Source organism: Neltuma alba, unplaced genomic scaffold (genome assembly GCF_004799145.2).
Source record: "Neltuma alba isolate B1F8T4 unplaced genomic scaffold, ASM479914v2 tig00011972_pilon, whole genome shotgun sequence".
Taxonomy (NCBI): Eukaryota; Viridiplantae; Streptophyta; class Magnoliopsida; order Fabales; family Fabaceae; genus Neltuma; species Neltuma alba.
The window spans coordinates 447,446-468,359 of record NW_021636547.1 but is presented as its reverse complement, the minus strand read 5'-3'; the positions used below and the strand labels follow the sequence as shown (position 1 = coordinate 468,359).

Genomic DNA, 20,914 nt, shown 5'->3' with positions numbered 1-20,914 from the left:
ATTCTGCTATCCCTGATAATTTGTACTTTTGCAACTGAAATTTTTATATTACTACCTCCCGTCTTAATTATAAAACCTCCGATCTATAAACGAAGTCTTATAATTAGGATACGAGGTAATACTAATTTAGAGAATTTTTAACAATCAATTACAGTAATAAACAAATGATATAGCCATCTCATAGTATTCAGTATTATTGACTCAAATTTAAACAAAGAATGCAGGGATATCTAGGAGCCTGGAGGAACGACGCAGGGATGGCTGTTTTGATCAAGTCAGCTAAACAAATGACAATGGTGCTGCCGCTGATCTCCATCATGATCATCATCCTGGCAATTTGTCTTGATGAAATTGACGCTGGGCCTATGCAATTTCATTCACTACTTATGTTTTTTCAATAATGTGTGTGTGTATATATATATATATATATATATATATATATAAATATATAAATAAAAAGATACGTCCATTTCAAGCAAAAAACTTGTCCGAAAAAGACTAAAAATCAGGAAAAACAGTAAGATCTTTTACAATAACATTAGAATAGGAAACAGAGCAACTTGTCCTGTGTTTTTTTTTTTAATTAGAAAAGTAGTTGCTAGTGATATGAACAGGATCAAATTTGTGATATCCCACTTAATTGCATGCTATTATTATAAGGAGGTGTTTGGTAATCTCAAAAAGTTTTTTTCAAAAACACTTTTTTTCAAATTGAGGCAAACTTCTCTATATATTTATTTCGTATATTATAAAAACACTTTTAAAATCATAGTTTTGTTTCTACCTATACACTTTTTAAAAAACCTTCCAAAAATCTACAACTTGTAACATTTCAAAATTCAAATCAATATCCTCGATCGGTAGAGGTGAAAGTAAAAGTAGGCGGCGGCTCTGCAATCCTCACATTTTCAAAGCGGAAAATCGGGCAAGAATGAAGCAGAGATGAGATGTTTAGTTGAATTTGCAGAATGAGTGCAGCCATCGGAATCCTTGCAAAGCACATCCATTACGCGACTCAGGTTCAGAATTCGCATCAACAAAGGCCATGGCACTTGCGTAGGTTCAAGCAGTTCCTCGTTTAAATGCTTCCACGCGCTCACCACCTGCCTCTTCAACTCCTCAATCGCATTTTCTCTCTTCATCACCGCATGTTCCTTCATGTAGCACTCTATGGCCGAAGCTACATCCCCTCTCTTCTGCTCATCCTAACCAATTACATACGCCACAAACACACAAATTATATATTATTTGCCTCTCTCTCTCTATATATATATATATATACGCACACTCCTTCGGTCCTAAATATGAACGGTCTTATATTTAGTACCGGAGGAGTATCAAACATCTAAATGATTTAGAATTCCAACAATAATGTGGGTACCTCGTTGGAAAAAATGTCATCCATGAGCCTGCTAATGGTCTGTGACGCTGTAAAAATTTTGGGGTTATCTGATAACCGCCGGAAGGTTTGCTCAGTAGCAATAGGACCTATCCCAATGAAACTTATGGCTATAACCAAACGATTGCCCATGCACTCCTCCACTACTGTTAGTGTGTAATTGCTGTTGTACCATTTGGGTTCAACCAAGTAGGCTTGCACCAAGCTTTTCATCTGCGCCTCCTACCATAATTAAAGAGATTGAGTTCTTTATCTTAGTTGTTCATCATCACGTCTTCAAAAATGAACATCATCACGTCTTACCTCTTCTTTGGCGCGCTCGATGCAAAATTGTCTTCCTTCCTTGACCATTTCTTGCTTGATTTCATCGTAAACATCCAACAGTGCTTGGTAGCAAAATCTCGCGTATTCTGGCAAGAATTCCGAGCACCTTATATCCCCCTGAAAAATGATATTCCCCAGAAATCATTAGTTTAAGCTTTGCAAACAGAGATGCACATGGGTAGACTGCGGAATATTTCGTCCCAAATTTCCCAAAGAAAATCGTCGGACATGTGCATTCATCCCGGATTTGCCATTTCTACTTCTTTTAAGACTTCTTTAGAACCTGGCCAGAAAAAATTAATACTCCTTTAGAATCGTGCTCATAATCACATAATTATATATGGCTGCTGAAAACAATAAAAATATTGAAAAAAAAGAGACATATATCAATGGAAGTAGATAAAATTAAAATTTAAAAAGAAAAGAAAATAAGAGGACAAAAGAAGATTTACTTAGAACAAATGTAAATAAAATACCCTAGAGGAATTGGTGGCAAAAATATATACATAAGTAATGGAATTGTTAATTTGGAACAAACAATTTATTGTCACCTTACGTAAGTGATGTTGTTAGTTTTAACTTCCCAGGCAATTTATATTAAAATCCAATGCAAATTTCTTAGACATTATTGAGGACTAAGGAATAATTGACATATATAAAAAGTTGCACTTTTCTTACTAAAGGAAATCCTAAAGGAAAAACACACTGTGCTTCATTCCCAAGGCAACTTATTATATTGGGAAAATCATCAAAAAAATCTTGAAAATTAAAAAATTACGTACAAGGACTCATTCATAAAAATTATGGTCCTTTGCTTATCAATTATTGTCAAAACCCATATTAATATTGTAATGGTTCTCTATTTGTAATTTTTTTATTTTCAATTTTTTTCTGATTTTTTTATTATATTCATCAATTTTTATGTGCTTATATTTACTCTTCTTATTCAGTGCTTTATCCCTAAGGTTCATTTGGTACGAGGGAAATAGAAAGAAAGGGAGGGAAAGAAAATTTTTGATGAGTTTGATTTAAAAAAATTGATGAAGTGGGGTTAAAATTTTTTAATTAATTTTTATTATTCTTTTGTCTTACATTTTTTCTTTATTAACATTTTATAACCTTACTTTTTTAATTTTTTAAATTGGGCTTGTTAAAATTTTTTCTTCCCTCCCCTTCCCTCTATTTCCCTCATACCAAATATAGGGTAAGGAAAAACACACCCTTTTTTTGATCCTCCCTTTATGAAATTAATTTCCAACTGATGCAACTAAACCAAATTACTCTTAATAATTTTCACTTGCATTTTTTCATCTTGTCGTTTTTTTCCACCAGTGTTATCCTGCATAGTGTGTGTGTGTGTGTGTGTGTGTGTGAAGAATTAATACACTAAGAGACTCTTGATCAAGGAATTATGAGTTTGATGTGCTGGTGGAGATAATGACGGAGGAAGGATCTCTAAATTTGGAGAAATGAAAAGCAAAATCTAAGTAGGGCTTTGTGGGGCCTTGCAGCACGATGGGAGACAGACCCAACGGAAGGCACTACGTAGTTGGATAGCTTTAAGGCCTCCAAAGGCGCACCGCGTTATCCTTTTTAGGGCATGTTTATTGTTTAGAGTCACGTTGAAAAGCACTTTGTATTCGCATTTTATGTGAACGAGTTTTGGTACTCTATTTTGTTGAGCATTCTAAACTTATCAATTTTGAACTGTTTATGTCTCAGATTTAAAATTTTGAATTAATTATTTTTAAATAGGAAAAATTATTTTTTGAAAGAATGATAGCTAAGAGATTTTTCCTATTTTAAATTCTATACATATTAAAATAATTATTTTGGATAAATAAAAATAAAAAAATCAAATCTGAACCATCCACATGAGATATGGATAACTTAGATCTAATAAGCTTAGGGTACTCATCTGGTTCCTATTTTATGTAAGTCGAGACAAAATTTCTTTTACATACTCATCTAGTATTTTATAAATTATGATTGAAAAGCTACATATAATTAAAATATTCCAAACAGGCCCTTAATCATGATTTGGTTACACACTGACACACATATAATTTGAGAAAATTACTTTTAAGTGCTGCGAAATGCTCAGATAACTCTCAATCTCGAATACCTTGTATGCAAATATAGTTCCCTAGTCAACGACTAAAAGAAAATCTTAATACTCCGGCCACCACACAGCATCATGGTTCCCACTTATTGATACACGCACCACATAAACCTTAATAACTACTTGCATGCCATGTGTCTCTAAAGCATATCCATTTGTATTACTGTAAATTATCAATGGGGCCCACCACTAATGCTGCAACATGATCTTTCAGCAGTTCAGCATGCATGTGTGTATCTGTCTGCAAAGTTTCCATACACAAGTTCTATTATACTTGTGAAATTCACAACACAATCGAGCACAACCTTTGGAACAACATCTGGCTTCAAGTATTCTTCGTTTATATCTTTCCATGCATTATCTAAATCCTTTTGCAGAATTTGATAGGCCTCTTCTTCTGAAATCCCGTGTCGATTCATCAAACATTCCACTGCAGAAGCAACATGTACTCTCTTCCGCTCAAACTACCAATTCACGAAAACAATAAACTCAGTACTTATAAGAGCATCATAAGAAGTAATCACGATGTTATCTATAATTTGAGTTGTTAATGCTGTACCTTGTGAGAACTCATGTCACCTGTTAATCTGCCGATAATAGCTGAAGTTTCACAATTTTGGGAACATAGGTAACCCAATCAAACACATGTTCGGTTGCAAAGTTCCCGATACCAAGGAAAGAAGCCATCTCGAGCAAAGGGTAACAAGATGTCACTACTCCATTTTCCACGTACTCTTCGTATGTTGGGACGTAACCTTGGTTGCACCACTTGGCTTCAACCAGATAGGCTTCTGCAAGTTTTTGAAACTACTAACATATACATTAACTTCATTAGTTAGACTTTCCAATTGAGCTTAAACATAATATGTAGAATTTGATATTGGTAGTAAATATCCTACAGTCTTTTTAACAAATGGAACAAAGCATGATTTTCCTTCCTTTACAGTCAGCAACTCCATTTCATTGAATAGATCTAATAGAGCATGAAACACCACTTTCATGCATTCTGGAACAGGATCCAAAGGACTAGCATCCCATCTGAGAAACAGTTTGAAGTAACAATATTAGCTTTGTTAGTTAACAACAAATGAGAAAAATAGCATTTGAAGAATTTAATTTTTTTTAAAAAAATTAAAATTATTAATCAATTAATTTAACCTCAGGACTGCTTCAGTGAAGAGATCAAGTTCTTCAAGGGTGCCATATGCATCATATGTATCATCAACGGCAGAAATAACTGCAATTAATTTGCCCACTATTGTCCTTCCAATTATATACTGAGGCTCATAATATACACCCAAGGGCCAAAAGTATGCTTCAACTACTCTGTCCCTAGCATATGCATGGCACCTTGGTCACAAAGTCTAACTTTTTCCACCACCTGCAATGCAATATAATATATGTTAAGCTTTCCTGTTCTTTCTAATAACATGATATCTGACTTTGCTTAGATATGATTCAGAAATAGGTCTTACTCTATGACATGTACTCCTCTTTGTGCAGAAGCTGCACAATATGAAAGTCCAGGACGGCCAATTCTAGCAGTGGGTCGTTTGGAGAAGCCTCTGCTGAGTATATGGGAATGAAATATCTGGATTCCAATCGTGGGATTACTTTCCGAATGGGGAAGTTCAGTGCACGACTGACTTTTCGTTCGAGGTTTGGGCTCATGGCATCCAACCTTGACTGGAGGTGATAGGAAGTGAAATGTATAGCTTGGTCAAGAACATCTTCTCCATGGGTGCCAAAATGTGCAGCCTCGTATAAGCCTAGCATCCCCACCTCATCGTCCACCAGCGACTTCTTGAAATCCCCATTTTCATCCCTGAATCGGTCAAATATAGCTGCATACACTTTTAGAAATGAGAAGGTCTGATAGAGTGGATAAGAACTCAAACAAAAAATGAACAGCATTAGTCAGTTAACGTACCACATGGTGCGTGAAAACCTTGTTGCCTAAGCAACCGAAACCAGAGGGAAATGGTATGAAGATCTTTGCCTCTGAAAGGTGGAGGGTTGTTGTGCATATTCTGTAATATCTCTTCAGTCTCACTTTCGAAATGATAAGACACACCTAAACGTCTGATGTTGTCGATCAAGTTCAGCTTTTGCGTAAGATCCTGATCAACTGGTGCTACTATCAATTTTCGAACTTTCTCCTTCAGACGTTGTGATCGCTCTAGGACTTCTGGTTCTCTATTCTGCACCTTCAAAAATTAATGAGGGTCTTCTATGCACCGAAAAGAAGAAAATATTTCTGTTCTTTTTTTTTTGAAGAGGTTTTTTTGTTTATATATATATATATATATATATCCTTCCTGTCACTCAATTCTATTTCATATATATACGAAAGTTATTTCAAATTTCACTCATACCCAACACTTGGGTCAAAGTACGTGAAATGATTTCATGGATCGTAAATATTAAGCAAAGGAAAGAAAATAGTGAAAGTAAAAGAATTACCAGGAGAGGAAGAGAGGCAGAATTGAAGAAATGATATCCCCAAATATTGGGACTAAAATGGGCCATGGGACGCATAATTTGAGATGTTTGACTTGCGGAAGACATTTTTGGGTATAAAACTGCGAATGCTTTTTTCTTTGGCCTCGTTTGAAGATGTTACTTATGTGCATCGCTATTTATACTAGCCTTCATCTCACCTATCGCTTCAGTCAGAAATTAATAAAAATCTATTTAGGAAAGAGACAGGAGAAATCACGATGAAGCAATTTGAACTTTGGTTGGATGAAGCAATTTACGATTAATTAATAAAATATCTCCACCCCTTGTTTCTTATCGATCCCATTCAAAGGTGATACTACCGCCAAGTTACATTCCTTCAATACTTAAGATAACGGGTATTTAACTAATTCTAATAGATTAAAAAAGTTAAATAAATTATTTAATTTTAACAAATATGACATGATATCCTTAAGATATTCCTATATGATGTTAAATCATATATCGATTTATAAATTAAATAAATTATTTTGCGATCAAAATGATAAATAATTAAATATGAGAAATAAAATGAATGAAAATCTTATATGTAAGATCAAAATCGACTCCTTAACTACATAGTTCATATATTTAGGATTGAAAGAGTAATTTTCTTAAAGAAAATGAAAATGAATTTCTACCTTATCATTTATTTATTTTATGTCCAAATTTTGAAACCTGTATTGAACTAGTTTGTTTATTGGTGCACTGTTTCTGGGTTATCTGGATCTTTTTTCCTGCAACGTAATTGCACCAATCATGAAGGAAAAATTAGGAAAAAGTTATAAAAATTTACATGTTAGATCCATGTTGTCTGGGATTTTCGGTGAGGGAAATATAAATGATATGTTTCATCATGTCAGGTTGGATGTCCCAAAAATATTTTTTTTAAAAAAAAAAAGCAAAAACAAAAACAAAACAGAAAAGAAAACATAACCACAAGTTTTTCTGAAGTCTGCAAGAGGATACGATCAGTGGCAGTGACATGTTTTTGCGTTCTCCCATGATAGCCACAAGTTGTTCTGAAGTCTATAATAGGATACAATCAGTGGCAGTGATAAGTCTGTGTTTTCCTATGATAGCCACAAGTTTTTCTGAAGTCCATTTATAATATTTAAATAAATCAGTGAAGATGGTATGATCGATATCATGCACTTTAATTTTAGGACCACAAGGAATGACCAGATCTCATGAAGTTCATATTCTGTTGCGAAGCATGTGACATGTTTAATATTTAGATTTAAATATAAAACATCAATCTACTTTATCTTTTAAATATATAATATTTTTTTCTAAAACACTAGTATCAATAGTAAAAGTTTCTTGCTAAGAAATAGGTCCAATACACTTGATTTAAGAGAGTAGTTTAGGAAAATCAACACACATTTGTTATAATTAATCAATTTAATTAATTTTATTAATCTCTTTAAAATAATTATTTAATTTTTATATTAAGAACCGGAGATATTAAATAAAAATGATGTTGTTGCACTATAACTAATTAAGGTGGGCATCTATGAGGTTATGATTAGTGATGAGAGAATTGCAATTATCTAACTTTTATATTAAGTATCGGAAATAGTAAATAAAAATGATGTTGTCGCACTATAACTAATTAAGGTTGGCATCTATGAGGTCATGATTAGTGATGAGAGAATTCCAAAGCTTTGCAAGCAGAGATGCATATGGGTAGACTTGGAAAATTTTGTCCCAAATTTTCCAAGGAAAATCGTCGGACATGTGCCTTCATCCCGATTTGCTATTTCTACTTCTTTTAAGACAAACATTATTGAGGACAAAGGAATAATTGACATATATAGCAAGTTGCAATTTTCTTACTAAAAAGGAAATCCAAAAGGGGAAACACACTGCTTTATCCCAAAGGCAACTTACTATATTCAGCAACTTTTGTGTGCACATATATGTACTCTTCTGATTCTGATTCAATGCCTTTATCCTAAAGTAAAAACACACTGTGTGGCTGCCGCTCCTTTTGTTCAATCCCTTGACGAAATTAATTTCCAACTGAGGCAACTAAATCAAATTACTCTCAATCATTTTCACTTGCATTCTTTCATCTTGTCATTTTGTTATCCTGCATAATATGATTGTATGTGAAGAATTAATACACTGAGATTCTCTTGATCAGGGAATTATGGGCTTGATGTGCTGGTGGAGATAATGACAAAGGATGGATCTCTAAATGAACAGCAAAATCTAAGTAGGGCTTTATGGGGCCATGCAGCACGATGGGAGCCAGAGACCCAACGGAAGGCACCACATGCTTGAAAATTGCTGACCGATCAACCTAAAGCCAATGTGTGGGACGTATCCTTTAAATGATTTGGATAGCTTTAAAGTTTCAAAAGGCGCACCACACTATGCTTTAATTTTTAATCATGATTTGGTTACACACCGACACACATATAATTTGAGAAAATTACTATTAAGTGCTACGAAATGCTCAAATAAATCTCAAATCTCAAATACTTTGTATGTAAATATAGTTCAATACTCAACTATTAAAAGAAAATCTTAATCCTTCCTCCGCTGGAGCTCCTCCAGCCACCACATGGCATTATGTTTCCCACTTATTCATACACACACCACATAAACTTTAATAACTACTTGCAAGCCATGTGTCTCTAAAGCATATCTATTTGTATTACTGTAAATTATCAACGGGGTCCACGACCAATGCTGCAACATGATCTTTCAGCAGTTCAGCATGTGTGTATTTATCTGCAAAGTTTCCATAAACAAGCTCTATTACACTTGAGAAATTCACAACACAATCGAGCACAACCTTTGGAACAACATCTCGCTTCAAGCATTCTTCGTTTATATCTTTCCACACATTATCTAAATCCTTTTGCAGAATTTTATAGGCCTCTCCTTCTGAAATCCCATGTTGCTTCATCAAACATTCCACTGCAGAAGCAACATGTGCTCTCTTCCGCTCAAACTACCAATTCAAGAAAACCAGAAGAAACTCAGTACTACTTATAAGAGCATCATAAGAATTAATCACAACTATGTTATCCATAATCTAAATTGTTACTGTTGTACCTTGTGAGAACTCGTGTCATCTGTTAATCTGCAGATAATAGCTGAAGCTCTCACAATTCTGGGAACATTGGAAATCCAATCAAACACATGTTTGGTTGCCAAGTTCCCGAGCCCAAGGAAAGAAGCTATCTCGAGCAAAGGATAACAAGATGTCACAACTCCATTTTTAACATACTCCTCGTATGTTGGGATGTGACCTTGGTTGCACCACTTGGCTTCAACCAAATAGGCTTCTGCAAGTTTTTGAAACTACAAAGTACAAACATTAACTTCATCAGTCACACTTGTCAATCAAGCTCAAACATAATACTACATTTGGTTTTTAACATAAGAGCTAGTTTGACATTCAATTTGCTTCTAAATATAAAACTCTAACCTTACTTTGTTTCTCACATTTATCTTCTTCTTCTTCTTCTTTTTTCTAAGTAGTCTTTGTAGTAATTATACGTGTTAAAGGTTCTATCAAATAGTAATCCTAGCTAATAGCATGATTAGTAAAAGTATTTTAGGGAAGATAAAACCTATTTGTTACAAGTAACTAACTAAACAAACTTTCTTAATCTATTTAAATTAATCATTTAGTTCTTATATTAAGAACCAAAGATAGTATTTAGAATTTGATACAGGCAATAAATATCCTACAGTTTCTTTAACATATGGAACAAAGCATGATTTTCCTTCCTTTTCAGTCAGCAACTCCATTTCATTGAATAGATCTAACAGAGCATGAAACACCACTTTCATGCATTCTGGAACAGGATCCAAAGGACTAGCATCCCATCTGAGAAACAGTTTCAAGTGACAATATTAGCTTTGTTAATTAACAACAAATGAGGAAAATAGCATTTGAAGAATTTAATTTTTTTTAAAAAATTAAAATTATTAATCAATTAATTTAACCTGCGGACTGCTTCAGTGAAGAGTTCAAGTTCTTCAAGGGTGCCATATGCATCATATGTATCATCAACGGCGGAAGTAACCGCAATTAATTTGCCCACTATTGTCCTTCCAATTATATACTGAGGCTCATAATATACACCCAAGGGCCAAAAATATGCTTCAACTACTCTGTCCCTAGCATAGGGCACCTTCGTCGCAAAGTCTAACTTTTTCCACCACCTGCAATGCAATATAATATATGTTAAGCTTTCTTGTTCTCTCCAATAACATGATATCTGACTTTGCCTAGATATGATTCAGAAATAGGTCTTACTCTGTGACATGTTGAAGTTCCTCTTTGTGCAGAAGCTGCACAAGATGAAAGTCCAGGACGGCCAATTCTAGCAGTGGGTCGTTTGGAGAAGCCTCTGCTGAGTATATGGGAATGTAATATCTGGATTCCAATCTTGGGATTCCTTTCCGAATGGGGAAGTTCAGTGCACGACTGACTTTTCGTTCGAGGTTTGGGCTCATGGCACCCAACCTTGACTTGAGGTGATAGGAAGTGAAATGTATAGCTTGGTCAAGAACATGTTCTCCATGGATGCCAAAATGTGCAGCCTCGTATAAGCTCAGCATTCGCCCCACATCGTCCAGCAGTGACTTCTTGAAATCACCATTTTCATCCATGAATTGGTCAAATATATCTGCATACGCTTTTAGAAATGAGAAGGTCTGATAGCATGGATGAGAACTTGAACAAAATATGAACAGCAGTAGTTACAATTAACGTACCAGATGGTGCGTGATAACCTTGTTGCCTAAGCAACCGAAAGTAGAGGGAAATGGCATGAAGATCTCTGCCTTTGAATGGCGGAGGGTTCTTGTGCATATTCTGCAATATCTCTTCAATCTCACTTTCGAAATGATAAGACACACCTAAACGTTTGACGTTGTCGATCAAGTTCAGCTTTTGTGTAGGATCCTCAACTGGTGCTACTATCAACTTTCGAACTTTCTCCCTCAGACGTTGTGATCGCTGTAGGACTTCCGGTCCTCCATTCTGCACCTTCGAAAAATTAATGAGTGTTTCCTATGCACGGAAGAAGATGATGATGATGACATCTAAACAAATGTAGCACCTAAACGGGTGTTCAACGGAAAAAGAAAAAAAATTATGATTTTTTGAAGTTAAAGCGGTAATTTTTGTTTAGATATATATCCTCCCTTTGATTTAACTCTATTTCATATATGCGAAGGTTATTTAAACTTTCATTCATATATACCGATGCCCACCCCCTTGGGTTAAAGCACGTAAAATGATTTCATGGACAGTATATGTTAAGCAAATGAAATGAAGCAGTGAAAGCAAAAGAATAACCAGGAGAGGAGGAGAAGCAGAGTTGAAGAAATGGTATCCCCAAATATTGGGACTAAAATCGGCCATGGGACGCATAATATGAGAAGTTTCACTTGCGGAAGACATTTTTGGGTATAAAACTGCGAATGCTTTCTCTGGGTTGGCTTAGTTTGAAGATTCCAGTTATGTGCATTGCTATTTATACTACTCTTCATCTCACCCGCCGCCTCAATCAAAAATTAATAAAAACCTATTATTTAGGCAAGCGACAGTAGAGATCACGATGAAGCAATTTGAACTTTGATTGGACGATTAATTAATAACATATTTAAATATCTCCACTACTCGATTGGATTCAGAGGTGATATTACTGCCTTCAATACTTAGTACAACGGCTATTTAACTAATTTTAATAGATAAAAGAAGTTAAATAAATTACTTACTTTTAACAAATATGACATGATAGTCATAAGATATCCCAACATAATATTAGATTGCATATCAATTTTTTTGAGATCAAAATGATAAATAATTAAATACGAGAAATAAAATAAATAAAGGTTTTACGTGTAAGACCAAAATCAACTCCTTAACTAAATAACTCATATATTAAGGACCGAAAGAGTAATTTTCTTATAGAAAATGAAAATGAATTTCTACCTTATCATTTTTTTGTTTTATATCCAAATTTTGAAGCTTGTACTTAAAACTAGTCTGTTTATTGGTGCACTGTTTTTTGGGTTATCCAGGTCCTTTTTCCTGCAACGTAATTACACCAATAATGAAGGAAAAATTAGAAAAAAGTTCCCTGATAAAAATTTTATTAATAAAAAAGACCTGATAAATTTTTATACACAAAAAAGACCGCTATGTACTTCGCAAATTTCGCGCCTACATGCGTCTAATATACGTGTGCGCGCGCGCGCGCGCAACTCACACACTCGGCATTAGATTTCGCGATCTAGAAAAAAATAATTTTGGGATGGTGCGCTTGCAAGTGCTTCACGCCTGTAAAATATTAAAACCATGAAACATGTGGTTCATATTCTCTGTGTGGTCCGTTGACACTGATCAGCAAAAATAAATAAAAATAAAAATAATTACGGCAACTAAGATGAGTATTTCCTTCCATTGTTTAAAATTAAATGAGCCGAAACCAATTGAAGTTAACCAGAATATTAGAGATTCTAATCACTTAAACAAGTAACTAAGAGACTTCGAATATCGGCAAAACGCGGTGAGATATGCCGTAAGAACTGAACCACACTATATGTGTCCTCTGATGCCTTTTGCCATTACAGGTCGGTTTTGTTTTTGTTCCCCTGAAATTATTATCTTATTATTTAAATTCTCTTTAATAAAGATAGACAAAGAAGATAACAAAGAAAAAAGATACATGTACTTTAACAAAAAAAGAGAAAAATTATTAAAGATGTTTCAGAGGGAATAATTAAAAATTTATTGACTTATTTAATTTAAACTGTTTACATTTTTTTTTAAAAAAAAAGGTTAAATAATACGGCACGACACTACATAAAAACTTCTCCAGTTTCATTCAAGAACGACAAACTCATTTATCCAAAAATTCAAAAAAAAAAAAAAAAAAGGAACAGCACAGCAAACTCAATCCAGTGATATATGTGCAGATCCAACTTTAACACTTTAGCGATCCCTTTTGTCAAAAGAAGATCTTGCAATGATCTTTTTGCTACATAACATCATTAGCATTAGTTGAGTTGGTGTTGAACCTTAATTATAAACACGCTTTAGAAGCCTAATGTGTGAGACATAAGTGTAGTAAAATAATATTACCTCTAGTTTTTAATATAAAAACTAGTTAAGGGCTAGCATGTGTAACATAATGTGTTTTTTTTTTTTTCCAAACGACATAACGTGTTACAACTTACAACAACTTCCTAATGAGGTTATGGATTATGGCAAGTTAATGTTAATATTAGGAAATATATGAGAATTTATGACTGGGGTTCTACGGTACATTACTACAAAAAAATTATTAAAAAATGATTTTTCTTTTGTTATTAGTAAAAGTTATCACTGAAAATAATTTTAATTTTTTGCAGTGATAAACATTCATTACCAAATGAGGAAAAAAAACATAAGCACTCTAACCAGCTATAATTTTTTTAAATAAAACAGTTCATTTTTCTGAAATAATGCCATGTTGATTCATGAAACATGTTTTGCTGCAGCGGAACCATGTGCTCTTCAATCCTCAAACTCGAAAACCAAAAAACTCAGTTCTTGGTAAAGACATTGCGAGATTCCCTTATCACAACTTAATGCATGCTGTCTAAAGTTCGAATTGTTGGAAATTGTGTGGGTGTGTCAAAAAGACAAGTCCCACATTGTTCAAGAGAATGAAGGCACAAGTCCATAAATACAAGCTGGTATTCTTGGGTTAGTGAATAGGCCTAGAGGAGAAGGAGGGTGTTGCATGCACAAGCATGGGCCGCTGGAGACAAACGCAATGGAAATCTGGCGATTCCCCCCTTACGTGCAAGTTAAAGGCAGATTAGATACTTTTTTATTTAGACATTTTTACAAAATCTGAAAATAATTTTAATAATTTCGAAGCTTACCTGAAAACATGATTTATTGCCTTTTTGAATTTTGAAACCTTCAGAAACGCAAAGGCCTTAATATTACCTAAACGAATTATCCTTTAATTGCAGAAACGGTTTTGTTTAAACTGATTTTAACGTGCCTTAATCACCCAACGTTCAGAAACCGCCGTATTATGCACCTTCATTGCTGCAATGTCTGAAACGGCAATATTAATCACATTTAAACGTGATTAATCTGTGTTCAACGGTGCAGTGGGTTGAGGCCTATATAAGGCGCTTCGAGGTAGAGGCTCAAGTATCCCGCACTTGAGCTTTCGTGCATCTCTTTCCCTCCTCTGGAATTTTCTCTGTCTCGCTGAGGTTTCATCTTCTCTTTTGCTGTTCTGTTCACCCTGTTCTTGCAGGAGGAGTCCGTTTAATCCTGGGGAGTGCCACTTCCTCACTTGCCGGTGGTCGCGGAATAGCTCTTAAGGACAGTGTTCGTAGGATGTGACTCGAACTAACAGTTTTCTGCAGGTGCTACCGCTAACACAAATTATTAACATTATACTCTCAATTATGAATGTAAGATTTAGTAGTGTAATTTAAACTATAAATTAGATCTTATATTTATAATTAAAGGTCCAGCAGTAATCAATAAAATTTTTACCACTATTTATTTAAACCCAAATTGTTTTTATATATAACTCAGTTATTATTTATGGATATTTAGTTTGTTGTTTTTATTCTCAGCATTAGTTATTACTTATCTATAAAATCTTTCATAATTATATATATTAAAGTTTATAAGGGACTCCATATATAACTTTTTTGGAAACAAGTTGATGGGAACTTGATAACTATTTATGCATTTTCTGGATTTTTTTTTATATTTAGATTCCTTGCGTAGGACTTTAAAATCATTTTTTTATTTTTGAAAGTAAATTTTAATATTGTTTTATCTTAAAACAACACCTAATCTTAACCCTAACCTGCCAACTCACTACGACAGGTTAAATAGGCTAAAAGCAAATCCACCTACAACCAGACCTTTTTGACCTGCTCTACGTAGGCACAACACCAACTTAGGTTGGCTTATATATATTACCACTCTTAGGTTCCCTAACACTCTATAATAAACTTACCATGAAACAGACTCTATATTACCACTCTTAGTAAACTTGAATATTGAAGTTACAGCCTACAAGGCTGCAAAAGCTTATTATAACTGCTATTATACAATCCAACTATCCAAGAACATAATGCACAAGAAAGCCAGCAATCTAATACAGCATTATGGTTCCCACTTATAGATACACACCATAAACTTCAATTGATACTTGCAGATCTTGTCTCTACAGCATCTATTGGTATTGTAAATTATCAACGGGATCCGTTTCCAATGCTGCAATATGATCTTGCAACAGTTCAGCATGGGTGCATCTCTCTGTAAAGTTTCCATACAGGAGCTCTATTACACTTGTGAAATTCACAGCACAATCGAGTACAGCCTTTGGAACAACATCTGGCTTCAAGCATTCGTCGTTTATATCTTTCCACGCATTATCTAAAACCATCTGCAGAATTTTATAGGCCTCTTCTTATGAAATCCCATATTGATTCATCAAACATTCCACTGCAGAAGCAACATGTGCTCTCTTCCTTTCAAACTACCAATTCACGAAAACCATATTAGTACTTATAAGATCTTCATCATAAGAATTAATTAATCACAAAGTTATCTTACCTATAATTTGAACTATTCATTTGCACCTTGTAAGAACTCATGCCACCTCTTAATCTGCAGATAATAGACGGAGCTCTAACAATTCTGGGAATATTGGAAACCCAATCAAACACGTTTGCTTGTAAAGTTCCCAAGACCAAAGAAAGAAGCTCTCTGGAGCAAAAGGTGTGCAGATTTGACTACTTCATTTTCTATGTACTCTTCGTATGTTGGGATGTAACCTTGGTTGCACCACTTGGCTTTAATCAGATAGGCTTCTGCAAGTTTCTGAAACTACAAACACATACATTAACTTAATTACTTAAACTTGCCAATTAAACTTAAACATAATATGTTGAATTTGATATTGGCAATAAATATCCTATACGTTGCTTAACATAAGGAGCAAAGCATGATTTTCTTTCCTTTGCAGTCAGCAGCTCCATCTATATATGTATAAAAAATATAAGACTTAACTTGACTTTTGAAAAAGGCCTGTTACTGCGTTTAATTCACATGAAGGGAGGGAATCGTCAGTTTTCAACTGTATTTTCCTCCCGGAGGGTTGTTGCTGTACACGCAAGGCTCACCTTCCTCTTAGCCCATTTACTTTCCCATGGAAGCTTGAGTTCATATATACACTCAAATTTTCTCTCCCCCATCCCATGTGAAACTTTATTTCACACACATTCTTCACTTTTCTCAATAAGACTCTAATCTACTTTATTTATCATATTTATCCATTTTTTTAAGATAGTTCTTGTGATAATAATAATTTTAGTCAATACATTTAATTAATAAGAATATTTTTAAAAAGATAACACTTATTTATTATAAATAACTAACTTAACTAGTTTTCTTAATCTACTCAAATTAGTCAACTAGTTCTTATATTAAAGACTGAAGGTAGCATTAGGTACGAGAATGGAGAGGTCATCATGAACCAATTATAACTTTAACAGGAGGATTACTAAAATATTTATTGTATTATGAAGCCCCATTAAAACGTGATATATCATTTATTTTATATTCAAAATTTTGAAGGCTTGAATTAAACTAGTTTAGTTTGTTTGATGATCTATGATGTGAAATTATATACTGGTATACCGTTTTTTGGGGATTATCTGGGCCCCTTTTCCTGCAAGGGCGGCAACCTTTTTATGGCCACCCCTTCCTGCTATGAGTCCACGTAATATTTTTGTCAAAGCTTCATGCATGTAAAAGATTAAATCCGGGAAACACGTGGTTGATGCTCTTTATTATTGGTCCCTTGATACTTATCAATACAAAATAATTATGTTCATATTATATTTAGTCTCTGAAATTTAATCTTATTTTAATTTTTTATCTTTTCAGTTTGAAACAAATAATTTTGATAATTAAAATTTGACTTTACTTTGATTCTATCTTGATCCATTTAAAGATTTTTTTGAAATAAGATTTTAAGAACTAAAACCGTTGGTTTCAAATTTAGGGATCAAAAGCAAATCAAATTTCAGGAAGTAGGAATAATCTAAAATAAATACTTGAAACAATGACCACACATTTTAATGATTTTATGAGTTTTTTTATATTCACTCCTTGTACTTAATAGGTTAACATCTAAATATATAATACTCTTCTAGTTCTAAATATAAAATTTATTTTCTAATATAATTTATACTACAAAATAAATCTTATATTTAGGATTAAAAGAGTACTAATTACCTCGTACTTTTGAGTTACGATAAGTTATCAAAAAATGTCCGCATTTGAAAATGAGCTGACACATTTGTAATTAAGATTAGTTTTAAATTTTTAATGAATAAATTGAAAATAAAAGGAGAATTTTAAATAAATCTGTGATATTTGAAAACATGGGCAGAAAACACATAAGATAACTCATAAATTTCAAAAATTTAAAGGTAAATTTTCAAAGCAATATTAATAGTAATTCACAAGGTCAGCGACAGTCGGTGATAGTCGGTGACTTTGGTTACATTGCAAAATTCACCATAAAAAAGGGTTAACTTACAAATTTGTAATGAAAAATTTTATTCGGAAGTGCCATAGTCAAAAAAATTTTTAAATACAAATTTACTCCAAAAGTTAAAATCATCGCAATTTTATCTTTTAATGTTAAAAAATGTATATTAATTTTTAAAATAGTAATATTAACCGTTAATACTTTTAATGATAAGACACGTCATGATTTAAAAATTTTAAAATAAATTAGTACTTTAACCCATAAAAAATAGCAACAAATCCATCAGTTAATTATAACTTAACAGTCATCATGTAAACCGAAACCGGGTGTCCACTTCTTAGGGGCTGATCAACGATTCGTTTAAACACATCACTAAACGGACAGTAACAGATAAATAAAAGGACAAATCCCAATAATAATTAATTATTGGTGCCCTGCCTTTCTTTTTTTGGGGATTATCTGGTTCTGGAAGCACAAGCTTGCACCAATAATGAACAGAAACAACATGCCTATTGCCTAATGGCCTAAAGTGGAAGGTGTTTTCTCTATTGTACAGAAAAATCAATAGATTTCGCGATCTGGAAAAACATTAACTTATATCATTTTGCTCGTTTTCCATTTGAATTGGCATTACACATATGAAATATCCGAATCAAGAAACATGCTATAAATAATATATGCAATCAATGTGGGATTAAAGGGGGGAGTCTTCTTCTTCCCTTGTCCTTTCTCAATGTCGATTCCAACACCTGACACATGGCGGGATGATTATTTCCAAAAGTCAAAACCAACGTGACACCGACTCCCATTAACATATAAAAACAAAACCTACTCCACAATCAAAAGAAGAACCTAAACTCTTCTACTACTGTCCTTCTCTTGATTAAAAAATAAGAGATAATGTTTAATATTCTCAATATAAAAGTTAGATAACTAATTTGATAAGATTAAAAAAATTATTTAAGTTGATGAAATGTAATAAATATATATTGACTCTTCTAAATTACCCGTTGTGATCATATGCATTACAATCATCCCTCAATAAAAATTGCCTACAATCAATAGCATATTTTTTTAAAAAAATTATAAATTTTATAAATAAAGTGAATTGATATTTTATATGTAAGATCAAATTCAAGCTTCAACTAACTTTTATATTAAGGAGGGGAGGGAATAAAATATAATAACAATAACAACAAAGTCTTATCCTACTAGATCGGGTCGGCTACATGAATCACACAATGCTATTAAGCTCTATTCAAAGCCAAATCTTTGGATATACTATTAATTGAAAGATCTCGCTCAATAATTTCATTAAGTGTTGTCTTCGGCCTTCTTTTATTCCGGTAGTAAAAGGTAATAAAGAACACAAAAATTTTCAGTAATTACACTAAATGATTGGCAAGATTTAGCGTTTTTCTATAGACATTAATAAACATAATTTGCCAATTCATACGTACTTCGCTATCACATCTTCTAATTACAAGGTTGACAGCCCCTATACAGTGCGTCTTCTTTTGAGTTTTGGCCAAGATTATCTTTTACCCTTCTCCTATTGCTATTGTATTTAATTTTGTCCCTTTCATCTATATCTAATCCACAAATTCATACAAACGTTTTCACCGGTAATGTTAATCTTCCTTTTTTGTCTAAAAAGAAATAATATTAAAAAAATATGAATTAAATCATTTATGTGTTACGGTCTTTATCATATTACGGAATGATAGCGTACTTCTAAGGGTTCATGCCAAAGATTCGAACATGAAACATGGGCTGATTCATCATTCGTCCATTTATAATTATCACAAAAAAATATGTCTATTTAAAAAACTCATGTCAACATTTTAATCCTCATATAATTTGGCCAAAAAATTTTATTAATATTTTCTGTTCTATTTAAAAGTACAGGCACTAACATCTTGAAGTTATGAGTAACATTAAATCCAGGAAAAAATGAGAAAGTTTTTTTGCCATTGGCGATGACCGCATTCGCAAAAACTGTTTTAATGATTTGTCCTGTAAACCCAATCATCACTTATCCAATACAGCCGTTGGCCCATAATAAAACGCTAATATTGTCTCAACATAATCCAAACATTGACGACGAATGGGTCCAACCGTGTTAAGCCCATTAATGTGAGTGAAATTGTTAGTTAAACTATAGGAGTGTTTGGATGAAACCAAACTATGGTTTGGAGAATAGTTCTGGAGAATGGATTTTGAAGAGAATAGATTTTGTGAAAAAGTGATCATGAGAAGTGAGAGTATTTGGATAATTGTTATCAGAAGCACTTTTTATATATACAAATTACTAAAAAAAGCATAAGTTAATAAGATAATTACATAAAAGATAGATTTTATGATATATTTTAATTTGAAGGAATAAATTTGTTAATAATATATTTTTTACCAACATAATTAATAATACATAAGATAATATAATTGATAAATAATTAATATGTGTGTATATATCTATAAGATATAAGAGTAAATATGTTTATAAAAAAATAATTAAGGGATGTTAAAGTCATGTTATTGTTGAGATATACTCTGACAGACACAATCATACTCTTCAATTTGAGTCAGAAGTAGAATGGATTTACTTTTCCTGAAACCATGGTTTTTGGCTCCAAAACCATGGTTTCGAATTATTTCTCCAAAATTGATACTGTTTGGGTGACATCCCATCTAAACCATGGTTTTGGGAGCACCCAAACAGGCCCTATGTGAATTAGCTTTTCAGAAGTGATTTTATAATGTGTTTTGTCTAGAATGAAATTAACATATTGTTGATGAGGGGTCATGTTAATTGGATTGTGGGGTTGCATAATTTTTTTTTTCAGTAAAAGTAATAATAGTACTACCACCTGTCCTTAATATGAAAATAAATTAGAATTCAATTTAGTTCAAAGTATAAGATTCTAATTTATTTTGATTTTGGTTTTTTATTTTTATTTTGCCTCCATTGATTCTGAGCTATTAGCTTCGACATTGATTTTATTGGAA

General features: G+C 33.1%; 1 protein-coding gene and 1 pseudogene across 1 annotated transcript; both read right to left on the bottom strand.

Moving 5' to 3' along the window:
* Positions 1 to 908: 908 nt before the first annotated feature.
* Positions 909 to 6,374, bottom strand: LOC114720285 (probable terpene synthase 2; annotated as a pseudogene).
* A 2,433-nt stretch (positions 6,375 to 8,807) lies between these two features.
* On the bottom strand, positions 8,808 to 11,778 carry LOC114720284 ((-)-germacrene D synthase-like). Its single transcript, XM_028905924.1, has 7 exons — positions 11,674 to 11,778; positions 11,088 to 11,355; positions 10,627 to 10,999; positions 10,314 to 10,532; positions 10,056 to 10,194; positions 9,414 to 9,662; positions 8,808 to 9,309 (listed from the first exon to the last, which is right to left on the bottom strand). The coding sequence occupies exons 1-7, from the start codon at positions 11,776 to 11,778 to the stop codon at positions 9,010 to 9,012; spliced, it is 1,653 nt and encodes a 550-aa protein (XP_028761757.1). The 3' UTR covers positions 8,808 to 9,009.
* Positions 11,779 to 20,914: the final 9,136 nt, after the last annotated feature.